Source organism: Hyperolius riggenbachi, chromosome 7 (assembly GCF_040937935.1).
Source record: "Hyperolius riggenbachi isolate aHypRig1 chromosome 7, aHypRig1.pri, whole genome shotgun sequence".
Classification (NCBI taxonomy): Eukaryota; Metazoa; Chordata; class Amphibia; order Anura; family Hyperoliidae; genus Hyperolius; species Hyperolius riggenbachi.
Genome location: NC_090652.1, coordinates 318821970 through 318837763, shown reverse-complemented (window position 1 = coordinate 318837763; position 15794 = coordinate 318821970). Strand labels below are relative to the sequence as shown.

Genomic DNA, 15794 nt, shown 5'->3' with positions numbered 1-15794 from the left:
CTCCTGCAGCACTGTACAGAGTACATAGTCATGTCACTGACTGTCCTCAGAGGAGCTCACACTCTAATCCTACCATAGTCATAGTGTAATGTCCTACCATATTATTATTATTATGTATTTATATAGCACTGACATCTTCTGCAGCACATTACAGAGTACATAGTCATGTCACTGACTGTCCTCAGAGGAGCTCACACTCTAATCCTACCATAGTCATAGTCTAATGTCCTACCATATTATTATTATGTATTTATATAGCACTGACATCTTCTGCAGCACTGTACAGAGTACATAGTCATGTCACTGACTGTCCTCAGAGGAGCTCACACTCTAATCCTACCATAGTCATAGTCTAATGTCCTACCATATTATTATTATGTATTTATATAGCAGTGACATCTCCTGCAGCACATTACAGAGTACATAGTCATGTCACTGACTGTCCTCAGAGGAGCTCACACTCTAATCCTACCATAGTCATAGTCTAATGTCCTACTATATTATTATTATGTATTTATATAGCACTGACATCTCCTGCAGCACATTACAGAGTACATAGTCATGTCACTGACTGTCCTCAGAGGAGCTCACACTCTAATTCTACCATAGTCATAGTCTAATGTCCTACCATATTATTATTATTATTATTATGTATTTATATAGCACTGACATCCCCTGCAGCAAATTACAGAGTACATTGTCATGTCACTGACTGTCCTCAGAGGAGCTCACAATCTAATCCTACCATAGTCCTAGTGTAATGCCCAACCATATTATTATGTATTTATATAGCACTGACATCTTCTGCAGCACATTACAGAGTACATAGTCATGTCACTGACTGTCCTCAGAGGAGCTCACACTCTAATCCTACCATAGTCATAGTCTAATGTCCTACCATATTATTATTATGTATTTATATGGCACTGACACCTTCTGCAGCACATTACAGAGTACATAGTCATGTCACTGACTGTCCTCAGAGGAGCTCACACTCTAATCCTACCATAGTCATAGTCTAATGTCCTACCATATTATTATTATGTATTTATATAGCACTGACACCTTCTGCAGCACATTACAGAGTACATAGTCATGTCACTGACTGTCCTCAGAGGAGCTCACACTCTAATCCTACCATAGTCATAGTGTAATGTCCTACCATATTATTATTATGTATTTATATAGCACTGACACCTTCTGCAGCACATTACAGAGTACATAGTCATGTCACTGACTGTCCTCAGAGGAGCTCACACTCTAATCCTACCATAGTCATAGGCTAATGTCCTACCATATTATTATTATGTATTTATATAGCACTGACATCTCCTGCAGCACATTACAGAGTACATAGTCATGTCACTGACTGTCCTCAGAGGAGCTCACACTCTAATCCTACCATAGTCATAGTCTAATGTCCTACCATATTATTATTATGTATTTATATAGCACTGACATCTCCTGCAGCACATTACAGAGTACATAGTCATGTCACTGACTGTCCCCAGAGGAGCTCACACTCTAATCCTACCATAGTCATAGTCTAATGTCCTACCATATTATTATTATTATGTATTTATATAGCACTGACATCCCCTGCAGCAAATTACAGAGTACATTGTCATGTCACTGACTGTCCTCAGAGGAGCTCACAATCTAATCCTACCATAGTCATAGTGTAATGTCCAACCATATTATTATGTATTTATATAGCACTGACATCTTCTGCAGCACATTACAGAGTACATAGTCATGTCACTGACTGTCCTCAGAGGAGCTCACACTCTAATCCTACCATAGTCATAGTCTAATGTCCTACCATATTATTATTATGTATTTACATGGCACTGACACCTTCTGCAGCACATTACAGAGTACATAGTCATGTCACTGACTGTCCTCAGAGGAGCTCACACTCTAATCCTACCATAGGCATAGTCTAATGTCCTACCATATTATTATTATGTATTTATATGGCACTGACACCTTCTGCAGCACATTACAGAGTGCATAGTCATGTCACTGACTGTCCTCAGAGGAGCTCACACTCTAATCCTACCATAGTCATAGTCTAATGTCCTACCATATTATTATTATGTATTTATATAGCACTGACCTCTTCTGCAGCACATTACAGAGTACATAGTCATGTCACTGACTGTCCTCAGAGGAGCTCACACTCTAATCCTACCATAGTCATAGTCTAATTTCCTACCATATTATTATTATGTATTTATGTAGCACTGACATCTCCTGCAACACTTTACAGAGTACATAGTCATTTCACTGACTGTCCTCAGAGGAGCTCACACTCTAATCCTACCATAGTCATAGTCTAATGTCCTACCATATTATTATTATGTATTTATATGGCACTGACACCTTCTGCAGCACATTACAGAGTACATAGTCATGTCACTGACTGTCCTCAGAGGAGCTCACACTCTAATCCTACCATAGTCATAGTCTAATGTCCTACCATATTATTATTATGTATTAATATGGCACTGACACCTTCTGCAGCACATTACAGAGTACATAGTCATGTCACTGACTGTCCTCAGAGGAGCTCACACTCTAATCCTACCATAGTCATAGTCTAATGTCCTACCATATTATTATTATATATTTATATAGCACTGACATCTTCTGCAGCACATTACAGAGTACATAGTCATGTCACTGACTGTCCTCAGAGGAGCTCACACTCTAATCCTACCATAGTCATAGTGTAATGTCCTACCATATTATTATTATGTATTTATATAGCACTGACACCTTCTGCAGCACTTTACAGAGTATATAGTCATGACACTGACTGTCCTCAGAGGAGCTCACACTCTAATCCTGCCATAGTCATAGGCTAATGTCCTACCATATTATTATTATGTATTTATATCGCACCGACATCTCCTGCAGCACATTACAGAGTAAATAGTCATGTCACTGACTGTCCTCAGAGGAGCTCACACTCTAATCCTACCATAGTCATAGTCTAATGTCCTACCATATTATTATTATGTATTTATATAGCACTGACATCTCCTGCAGCACATTACAGAGTACATAGTCATGTCACTGACTGTCCTCAGAGGAGCTCACACTCTAATCCTACCATAGTCATAGTCTAATGTCCTACCATATTATTATTATTATGTATTTATATAGCACTGACATCCCCTGCAGCAAATTACAGAGTACATTGTCATGTCACTGACTGTCCTCAGAGGAGCTCACAATCTAATCCTACCATAGTCATAGTGTAATGTCCAACCATATTATTATGTATTTATATAGCACTGACATCTTCTGCAGCACATTACAGAGTACATAGTCATGTCACTGACTGTCCTCAGAGGAGCTCATACTCTAATCCTACCATAGTCATAGTCTAATGTCCTACCATTTTATTATTATGTATTTACATGGCACTGACACCTTCTGCAGCACATTACAGAGTACATAGTCATGTCACTGACTGTCCTCAGAGGAGCTCACACTCTAATCCTACCATAGTCATAGTCTAATGTCCTACCATATTATTATTATGTATTTATATGGCACTGACACCTTCTGCAGCACATTACAGAGTACATAGTCATGTCACTGACTGTCCTCAGAGGAGCTCACACTCTAATCCTACCATAGTCATAGTCTAATGTCCTACCATATTATTATTATGTATTTATATAGCACTGACATCTTCTGCAGCACATTACAGAGTACATAGTCATGTCACTGACTGTCCTCAGAGGAGCTCACACTCTAATCCTACCATAGTCATAGTCTAATGTCCTACCATATTATTATTATGTATTTATATAGCACTGACATCTCCTGCAACACTTTACAGAGTACATAGTCATTTCACTGACTGTCCTCAGAGGAGCTCACACTCTAATCCTACCATAGTCATAGTCTAATGTCCTACCATATTATTATTATGTATTTATATGGCACTGACACCTTCTGCAGCACATTACAGAGTACATAGTCATGTCACTGACTGTCCTCAGAGGAGCTCACACTCTAATCCTACCATAGTCATAGTCTAATGTCCTACCATATTATTATTATGTATTTATATGGCACTGACACCTTCTGCAGCACATTACAGAGTACATAGTCATGTCACTGACTGTCCTCAGAGGAGCTCACGCTCTAATCCTACCATAGTCATAGTCTAATGTCCTACCATATTATTATTATATATTTATATAGCACTGACATCTTCTGCAGCACATTACAGAGTACATAGTCATGTCACTGACTGTCCTCAGAGGAGCTCACACTCTAATCCTACCATAGTCATAGTGTAATGTCCTACCATATTATTATTATGTATTTATATAGCACTGACACCTTCTGCAGCACTTTACAGAGTACATAGTTATGACACTGACTGTCCTCAGAGGAGCTCACACTCTAATCCTACCATAGTCATAGTCTAATGTCCTACCATATTATTATTATATATTTATATAGCACTGACATCTTCTGCAGCACATTACAGAGTACATAGTCATGTCACTGACTGTCCTCAGAGGAGCTCACACTCTAATCCTACCATAGTCATAGTCTAATGTCCTACCATATTATTATTATGTATTTATATAGCACTGACATCTCCTGCAGCACATTACAGAGTACATAGTCATGTCACTGACTGTCCTCAGAGGAGCTCACACTCTAATCCTACCATAGTCATAGTATAATGTCCTACCATATTATTATTATTATGTATTTATATAGCACTGACATCCCCTGCAGCAAATTACAGAGCACATTGTCATGTCACTGACTGTCCTCAGAGGAGCTCACAATCTAATCCTACCATAGTCATAGTGTAATGTCCAACCATATTATTATGTATTTATATAGCACTGACATCTTCTGCAGCACATTACAGAGTACATAGTCATGTCACTGACTGTCCTCAGAGGAGCTCACACTCTAATCCTACCATACTCATAGTCTAATGTCCTACCATATTATTATTATGTATTTACATGGCACTGACACCTTCTGCAGCACATTACAGAGTACATAGTCATGTCACTGACTGTCCTCAGAGGAGCTCACACTCTAATCCTACCATAGTCATAGTCTAATGTCCTACCATATTATTATTATGTATTTATATGGCACTGACACCTTCTGCAGAACATTACAGAGTACATAGTCATGTCACTGACTGTCCTCAGAGGAGCTCACACTCTAATCCTACCATAGTCATAGTCTAATGTCCTACCATATTATTATTATGTATTTATATAGCACTGACATCTTCTGCAGCACATTACAGAGTACATAGTCATGTCACTGACTGTCCTCAGAGGAGCTCACACTCTAATCCTACCATAGTCATAGTCTAATGTCCTACCATATTATTATTATGTATTTATATAGCACTGGCATCTTCTGCAGCACATTACAGAGTACATAGGCATGTCAGTTACTGTCCTCAGAGGAGCTCACACTCTAATCCTACCATAGTCATAGTCTAATGTCCTACCATATTATTATTATGTATTTATATAGCACTGACATCTCCTGCAACACTTTACAGAGTACATAGTCATTTCACTGACTGTCCTCAGAGGAGCTCACACTCTAATCCTACCATAGTCATAGTCTAATGTCCTACCATATTATTATTATGTATTTATATGGCACTGACACCTTCTGCAGCACATTACAGAGTACATAGTCATGTCACTGACTGTCCTCAGAGGAGCTCACACTCTAATCCTACCATAGTCATAGTCTAATGTCCTACCATATTATTATTATGTATTTATATGGCACTGACATCTTCTGCAGCACATTACAGAGTACATAGCCATGTCACTGACTGTCCTCAGAGGAGCTCACACTCTAATCCTACCATAGTCATAGTGTAATGTCCTACCATATTATTATTATGTATTTATATAGCACTGACACCTTCTGCAGAACTTTACAGAGTACATAGTCATGACACTGACTGTCCTCAGAGGAGCTCACACTCTAATCCTACCATAGTCATAGTCTAATGTCCTACCATATTATTATTATGTATTTATATAGCACTGACCTCTCCTGCAGCACATTACAGAGTACATAGTCATGTCACTGACTGTCCTCAGAGGAGCTCACACTCTAATCCTACCATAGTCACAGTCTAATGTCCTACCATTTTATTATTATTATGTATTTATATAGCACTGACCTCTCCTGCAGCACATTACAGAGTACATAGGCATGTCACTGACTGTCCTCAGAGGAGCTTACACTCTAATCCTACCATAGTCATAGTCTAATGTCCTACCATATTATTATTATGTATTTATATAGCACTGACACCTTCTGCAGCACTTTACAGAGTACATAGTCATGACACTGACTGTCCTCAGAGGAGCTCACACTCTAATCCTACCATAGTCCTAGAGTAATGTCCTACCATATTATTATTATGTATTTATATAGCACTGATATCTCCTGCAGCACTGTACAGAGTACGTAGTCATGTCACTGACTGTCCTCAGAGGAGCTTACACTCTAATCCTACCATAGTCATAGTATAATGTCCTACCATATTATTATTATGTATTTATATAGCACTGACCTCCTCTGCAGCACATTACAGAGTACATAGGCTTGTCACTGACTGTCCTCAGAGGAGCTCACACTCTAATCCTACCATAGTCATAGTCTAATGTCCTACCATATTATTATTATGTATTTATATAGCACTGACATCTCCTGCAGCACTGTACAGAGTACATAGTCATGTCACTGACTGTCCTCAGAGGAGCTCACACTCTAATCCTACCATAGTCATAGTCTAATGTCCTACCATATTATTATTATTATGTATTTATATAGCACTGACCTCTTCTGCAGCACATTACAGAGTACATAGTCATGTCACTGACTATCCTCAGAGGAGCTCACACTCTAATCCTACCATAGTCATAGTCTAATGTCCTACCATATTATTATTCTGTATTTATATAGCACTGACATCTTCTGCAGCACTTTACAGAGTACATAGTCATGTCACTGACCTCACAGGAGCTCACACTCTAATCCTACCATAGTCCTAGTCTAATGTCCTACCACATTATTATTATGTATTTATATAGCACTGACATCTCCTGCAGCACATTACAGAGTACATAGTCATGTCACTGACTGTCCTCAGAGGAGCTCACACTCTAATCCTACCACAGTCATAGTGTAATGTCCTACCATATTATTATTATGTATTTATATAGCACTGATATCTTCTACAGCACATTACAGAGTACATAGTCATGTCACTGACTGCCCTCAGAGGAGCTCACACTCTAATCCTACCATAGTCATAGTCTAATGTCCTACCATATTATTATGTATTTATATAGCACTGACATCTTCTGCAGCACTATACAGAGTACATAGTCATGTCACTGACTGTCCTCAGAGGAGCTCACACTCTAATCCTACCATAGTCATAGTCTAATGTCCTACCATATTATTATTATGTATTTATATAGCACTGATATCTTCTGCAGCACATTACAGAGTACATTGTCATGTCACTGACTGTCCTCAGAGGAGCTCACACTCTAATCCTACCATAGTCATAGTGTAATGTCCTACCATATTATTATTATGTATTTATATAGCACTGACATCTTCTGCAGCACATTACAGAGTACATAGTCATGTCACTGACTGTCCTCAGAGGAGCTCACACTCTAATCCTACCATAGTCCTAGTCTTATGTCCTACCATATTATTATTATGTATTTATATATAGCACTGACATCTCCTGCAGCACTGTACAGAGTACATAGTCATGTCACTGACTGTCCTCAGAGGAGATCACACTCTAATCCTACCATAGTCATAGTCTAATGTCCTACCATATTATTATTATTATGTATTTATATAGCAGTGACATCTTCTGCAGCACATTACAGAGTACATAGTTATGTCACTGACTGTCCTCAGAGGAGCTCACACTCTAATCCTACCATAGTCATAGTCTAATGTCCTACCACATTATTATTATGTATTTATATAGCACTGACATCTCCTGCAGCACATTACAGAGTACATAGTCATGTCACTGACTGTCCTCAGAGGAGCTCACAATCTAATCCTGCCATAGTCATAGTCTAATGTCCTACCATATTATTATTATGTATTTACCGTATTTTTCGGACTCTAAGACGCACCTAGGTTTAGAGGACAAAAACCAGGCAAAAAAAAAAATACTAAACCTGGTGCGTCATAGTGCAGGGACGTCTTAGGGACCCCCCCAATTATGTTTCCCTTGTGCCTCATGTGTCCTCCTCTGCCCCCTTGTCCTCTATTGTCCCCCCTGTCATCTTCTGTCCCCCTGGGTCCCCGTCCCTGTGTGTGGTGTTCCATCCAAGTGTGCAGTGTCCCATTTATGTGTGCAGTGTCCCTCTGTGTCCCATTCTTGTCTGCAGTGTCCCCTTGTGCCCAATACTTGTGTGCAGTGTCTCCCTATGCCCTATCCTTGTGTGCGGTGCCCCCATGTCCCATCCATGTGTGCAGTGTTCCATCCATGTGTGTGGTGTCCCCCTGTGTCCCACCCATGTGTACTGTGTCCCATCCATGTGTGCAGTGTCCCCCATGTCCCAGTCCCTGCTTGCGGTGTCCCCCTGCGTCCCATCAATATGCGTGGTGTCCCATCAATGTGTGTGGTGTCCCCCCTGCATCACATGCCTGTGTGTGGTGTCTCCCTGCGTCCTGTCCCTGTGTACTGTGTCCCCATCCTTGCATTTAGTGTCCCCCTGTGTCCTGTATACCATAGCTTCTCCCCCCATTCCTCAGGCTAATAAGAAAACAGCCCTCAACCAACCAAACAGACTGCCAGTTACAAAGCTTACTGCTTCTGATGGCTTTTCACAGCACCCAAGGTGCTATTGAGGGTGAGATCAATGGCTTTGTCTGCTATTATGCAGAGACTGACCTGCTTGTGTCTCTCTACTTGACGCTTGTACTGCAGTCAATTCGCCATCTGCCTCTAACCACCACGTGCAGCTCAGAAACACAGCGTGGCAGTGCTAAGCAGCAGGATACACGCAAAATCCGCATGGTGGAAAGCCGTGCTGTCACAGCCCAATACAGGCGCCGGGTGAAGCTCCGCCCGCATTGTACCGTGATTGGCCCGAATGATCCCGCCCGCGGGACTACCGGGCCCTGTAAAATGAAGAAGCAGGAGAAGTGAGCGCTGCGATTGGCGGTCTGGGGCAGCGCCCTCCGCCTGATTGGTCGCTGGCCACTTCCATCATTGGAGCTGCTCGCTGCGGATTGAGGAGTCGGGGAAAACATGGTATGCTGGACAAGGGGGACAGCAAACTTAGGGATGGCGACATCAGATGCGGGGACACCGGACACAGGGACATCAGATGCGGGGACACCGGACACAGGGACATCATATGCGGGGACACAGGGGGACATCAGATGTGAGGACACCGGACACAGGAGGACATCAGATGCGGAAACCGGACACGGGGACATCAGATTGGGGACACCGGACATGGGGACATCAGATGCGGGGACACACTGGACACGGGGACATCAGATGCAGGCACATCAGACGCAAGGACAGGGAAACGGGGCAATTTACACAGGGGGACATCGGACATAGGGACACTGCACACATAGAAGGAACACTGCACACATGGGTGGGAAACCACGCACAGGGATGGTGGCCACTGTCAGACACAGGGGGACAGAGGAAAAACATAGGCACTGGTGGTACATTCGGACTATAAGACGCACTGACTTTCCCCCCCCCCCCCCACACACACTTTTGGGGGAGAAAAAGTGCGTCTTATAGTCCGAAAAATACGGTATATAGCACTGACATCTTCTGAAGCACATTACAGAGTACATAGTCATGTCACTGACTGTCCTCAGAGGAGCTCACACTCTAATCCTACCATAGTCATAGCCTAATGTCCTACCATATTATTATTATGTATTTATATAGCACTGACATCTTCTGCAGCACATTACAGAGTACATAGTCATGTCACTGACTGTCCTCAGAGGGGCTCACACTCTAATCCTACCATAGTCATAGTGTAATGTCCTACCATATTATTATTGTGTATTTATATAGCACTAACATCTCCTGTAGCACATTACAGAGTACATAGTCATGTCACTGACTGTCCTCAGAGGAGCTCATACTCTAATCCTACCATAGTCATAGTGTAATGCCCTACCATATTATTATTATGTATTTATATAGCACTGGCATCTCCTGCAGCACATTACAGAGTACATAGTCATGTCACTGATTGTCCTCAGAGGAGCTCACACTCTAATCCTACCATAGTCATAGTCTAATGTCCTACTATATTATTATTATGTATTTATATAGCACTGACATCTCCTGCAGCACATTACAGAGTACATAGTCATGTCACTGACTGTCCTCAGAGGAGCTCACAATTTAATCTCACCATAGTCATAGTCTAATGTCCTATCATATTATGATTATGTATTTATATAGCAGTGACATCTTCTGCAGCACTTTACAGAGTACATAGTCATGTCACTGACTGTCCTCAGAGGAGCTCACAATTTAATCCCACCATAGTCATAGACTAATGTCCTACCATATTATTATTATGTATTTATATAGCCCTAACATCTTCTGCAGCACATTACAGAGTACATAGTCATGTCACTGACTGTCCTCAGAGGAGATCACAATCTAATCCTGCCATAGTCATAACCTAATGTCCTCCCATATTATTATTATGTATTTATACAGCACTGACATCTTCTGCAGCACTGTACAGAGTACATAGTCATGTCACTGACTGTCCTCAGAGGAGCTCACACTCTAATCCTACCATAGTCATAGACTAATGTCCTACCATATTATTATTATGTATTTATATAGCACTGACATCTTCTGCAGCAGGATGGGGGGACGGGGACGTTGTCTAATTACCTTTAGGGTTACTCCTAACTGTGTATAGGGAGGAAACTTGGGCCCATCTCTGTTGAGTTACACTGATACATAAGCTACGCCCACATCCTGACATGGCTATGCCCACGGTTTTGCCGTGGTGGGCTTACCACTCCGTACTCAAATAATCAGCACCGGGTGTGAAATACCTTAGCCAGTCATTGGGTACAAATATGGTGGGGCCCTCTTCTTTATGGTCCTTCCATCTTTCCCTTTCTAGCTCTGTTTGTACCTGGAGGCTGCGCACAGAAAATAATTTGTTTTATATGAGTACCAATGTGGAAATGGCACAATGTCTGTTTACTTCATCCGTGTTGCAGTTTGTTGGCTGTTAGGACAAATCTGATGTCTTCCACCTTTATACACACAGACATCTCCAGGACTTCTCTCTTGCTGCACCTGCCCTCTCTAATATGTTTTCTTTTTCTTCATGCAGCTGCTGTTTTTGGAAATGGAACGTATTTTGCAAGAGATGCAAGTTACTCTGCTAACCCAACTTATGCCAAAAAAGACCAAAAAGGGCAGCAACACATGTACCTGGCCCGGGTCCTCACCGGGGTCTTCTGTGAAGGGGAAGAGGACATGATCGCACCACCACCCAAAGACCCAGCAAATCCTACCATCCTGTATGACAGCGTCACCGATGATGAAAACAATCCTTCTATGTTTATCGTGTTTAATGACATCCAGGCCTACCCAGAATACCACATTATCTTCAAATGATGATCCACCACTGGGTCCGTATCGCTGCCTCTGCAGACAGATCGCTGATGGACTCAGCTTTGCTTATAAACCCCTCTATATACACAGGGAACAAATGATTATTATTCTCTTTGTGCATTTCCCTATATATAATCACTACATGCTGTCCTGCTAAACTCTCATATTTCAAAACTTTAAAAATATATCAAAAATATTTACCTTTTGAGAAAATCTGAGCAGGAGCGGAGATCATGGGGGCAGTAGTTTCTTGTTTCCAGGAAGAGAGGATTCTGGGAAGGATGGAGGAGGAGAGGCCACAGTGGGCCCATATGAAGGACAGTCATGTCCTGGTGGTGTCATGTCAAGTAGGGTCTCTTCACACATAACACTGTATAGCCCTCCTGTATAGTGACCGTGTGCTACTTTACTGACGGGGTGTGTGCGGTACAGGAAGAGGCCCTGTCATGTGTACCTGTAAATATTATGACCGGTCAAAAGGGCTCCGGATACACTATATTGTAATATAGCTGTTATTGCAGCTGTAAAAATAAACACCTGGAAATAAAGTAAAATATTGGTAATTTGGTAAAATGTTTTCTACAGAAAAGATGGTAAAATATTATGCTAAAATAGAATATAGCTAATAATTTTGTTTCCTCTCAAGTTTTCCTCAGGAGGCCCAAATTGTATAACCGGTCCTGTCCCTGTTCATGCTACCCTGTCCCTATTCATGCCTAACCGAAACCCCTAAACATGAAGATTTCTATGGCTGCCAGTGGGGCGTGCTTTTTACCAGGCGCTCTTTCTCAGTGTCTCATCTTTCACTGCCAGTTCTACCCTGCGGCCTCTGAAAGCCCAGCACCCTCGGGTGGCCCCAGTCGCTGTACCAGGGAGCTCCGCACACAAGTGCCTCTATCTGCTCATCAGGACTGAAGTGTAAGGTGTGAGCAGCCATAAGACCCCCCAATGTCTCCTCACTGCCTTATATGCATGTCCCCCTCTTATCATTGTTACCAATCAGCTCTCCAAAACTATTTTTCAGTACAGATGGAATTAGGTTATTTTCTGTCGCAATAAAAGGACTTTTCTCTGACTGTTCTAGAAATGGTCCACATGAGCTGCTATTGTCTGATATGATGTTGCAAGTTCACTACAAATAAAATCTTCACACAGTTGAGCAAAGTTTTTGATTAAGCACCAGTCATTTGTCCGTTGTGTAGAAGTGATTGATAAGACACAGTTTTCTTTATTTATAAAGTCGTCCCATTATTACCATCTTCAACAGCCATTTTGCTTGCAGTCTGGCCTTTGTCTTGTTGAGAGAAGGCATCTCTCCATGTTGTGTCCATTCTGCAGTTTCCCTGAAGGAGGTCTGTCCTTTTCAGGCTCTCACACTCAACTAACTTCCTGCCATTTGTTTTGTGTCTATTAACCTTCCTGGCAGTAAGCTCAGCTCAGGCTATGCCGCGCAGGAGGATTTCTCAGGCCCTGCTTGGCCGATTTGCACAATTTTTTTTGTTACACGTAGCTAGCACTTTGCTAGCTGCATGTAACCTCCGATCGCCGCTGCTCCGCGCCGATTCACCGCTACCCGCCACGCCGCCCCAGACTCCATGCGCAGCCTGGCCAATCAGTGCCAGGCAGCGCTGAGGGGTGGATCGGAACCCCCTGTGATGTCACGACATCGATGACGTCATCCGATCATCGCCATGGCGACGGGGGAAGCCCTCCTGCAAATCCTGTTCAGAACGGGATGTGCAGGCTGACGTACGCGCCGGCAGGGATTGGAGGGGTGGGAGGGATGCCGCAGGGAGGGGGGCATCATGTAGCTTGTGCTAGGCTAGCTACATGATAGGGAATAAAAAAAAATACTGTTGCGCTGCCCCCTGGCGGCTTTTAATTGACCGCCAGGAGGGTTAAGCTATTCAGCTGGGGCTAAATGTAAGGCAAAATCAGCAGGCTGCTTGAACAAGATAGAAGACTGCAAACACAACACAGAGAAACTTTCTGTTTACAAGACTGGAACCAGGCTGCAACCAACAAAACATGAGCCGGGCTGCAACCAACAAAACACGAGCCGGGCTGCAATCAACAAAACATGAGCCGGGCTGCAACCAACAAAACATGAGCCGGGCTGCAACCAACAAAACATGAGCCGGGCTGCAACCAACAAAACATGAGCCGGGCTGCAACCAACAAAACATGAGCCGGGCTGCCACCAACAAAACACGAGCGGGCTGCCACCAACAAAACATGAGCCGGGCTGCAACCAACAAAACATGAGCCGCGCTGCCACCAACAAAACATGAGCCGGGCTGCCACCAACAAAACACGAGCCGGGCTGCCACCAACAAAACACGAGCCGGGCTGCCACCAACAAAACACGAGCCGGGCTGCCACCAACAAAACATGAGCCGGGCTGCCACCAACAAAACATGAGCCGGGCTGCCACCAACAAAACATGAGCCGGGCTGCCACCAACAAAACATGAGCCGGGCTGCCACCAACAAAACACGAGCCGGGCTGCAACCAACAAAACACGAGCCGGGCTGCAACCAACAAAACATGAGCCGGGCTGCCACCAACAAAACACGAGCCGGGCTGCCACCAACAAAACACGAGCCGGGCTGCCACCAACAAAACACGAGCCGGGCTGCCACCAACAAAACATGAGCCGGGCTGCCACCAACAAAACATGAGCCGGGCTGCCACCAACAAAACATGAGCCAGGCTGCCACCAACAAAACATGAGCCGGGCTGCCACCAACAAAACATGAGCCGGGCTGCCACCAACAAAACATGAGCCAGGCTGCCACCAACAAAACATGAGCCGGGCTGCCACCAACAAAACATGAGCCGGGCTGCCACCAACAAAACATGAGCCGGGCTGCCACCAACAAAACATGAGCCGGGCTGCCACCAACAAAACATGAGCCGGGCTGCCACCAACAAAACATGAGCCGGGCTGCCACCAACAAAACATGAGCCGGGCTGCCACCAACAAAACATGAGCCGGGCTGCCACCAACAAAACATGAGCCGGGCTGCCACCAACAAAACATGAGCCGGGCTGCCACCAACAAAACATGAGCCAGGCTGCCACCAACAAAACATGAGCCGGGCTGCCACCAACAAAACACGAGCCGGGCTGCCACCAACAAAACATGAGCCGGGCTGCAACCAACAAAACATGAGCCAGGCTGCCACCAACAAAACATGAGCCGGGCTGCCACCAACAAAACATGAGCCGGGCTGCAACCAACAATACACGAGCCAGGCTTCAATCGACAAAACATGAGCCGGGCTGCAACCAACTAAACACAACCCAGGCTGCAATCGACAAAACACAATTATTATGTATTTATATAGCACTGAAATCCTCTGCAGCACATTACAGAGTACATAGTCATGTCACTGACTGTCCTCAGAGGAGCTCACACTCTAATCCTACCATAGTCATAGTCTAATGTCCTACCATATTATTATTATGTATTTATATAGCACTGAAATCCTCTGCAGCACATTACAGAGTACATAGTCATGTCACTGACTGTCCTCAGAGGAGCTCACAATCTAATCCTACCATAGTCATAGTGTAATGTCCTACCATATTATTATTATGTATTTATATAGCACTGACATCTTCTGCAGCACATTACAGAGTACATGGTCATGTCACTGACTGTCCTCAGAGGAGCTCACACTCTAATCCTACCATAGTCATAGTCTAATGTCCTACCGTATTATTATTATGTATTTATATAGCACTGACATCTCCTGCAGCACATTACAGAGTACATAGTCATGTCACTGACTGTCCTCAGAGGAGCTCACACTCTAATCCTACCATAGTCATAGTCTAATGTCCTACTATATTATTATTATTATGTATTTATATAGCACTGACATCTTCTGCAGCACTGTACAGAGTACATAGTCATGTCACTGACTGTCCTCAGAGAGGCTCACAATCTAATCCTACCATAGTCATAGTCTAATGTCCTACCATATTATTATTATGTATTTATATAGCACTGACATCTTCTGCAGCACTTTACAGAGTACATAGTCATGTCACTGACTGTCCTCAGAGGAGCTCA

At 43.2% G+C, this 15794-nt stretch overlaps 1 protein-coding gene across 1 annotated transcript in view; it reads left to right on the top strand.

The window, feature by feature from the left end:
* Positions 1-12877, top strand: part of LOC137525254 (protein mono-ADP-ribosyltransferase PARP14-like) — a 314114-nt gene extending 301237 nt beyond the window's left edge. The window contains exon 5 of the mRNA XM_068246278.1: positions 11430-12877. Coding sequence (XP_068102379.1) covers positions 11430-11716 — 287 coding nt within the window. The 3' untranslated portion in view covers positions 11717-12877. The remainder of the gene's footprint in view (positions 1-11429) is intronic.
* Positions 12878-15794: the final 2917 nt, after the last annotated feature.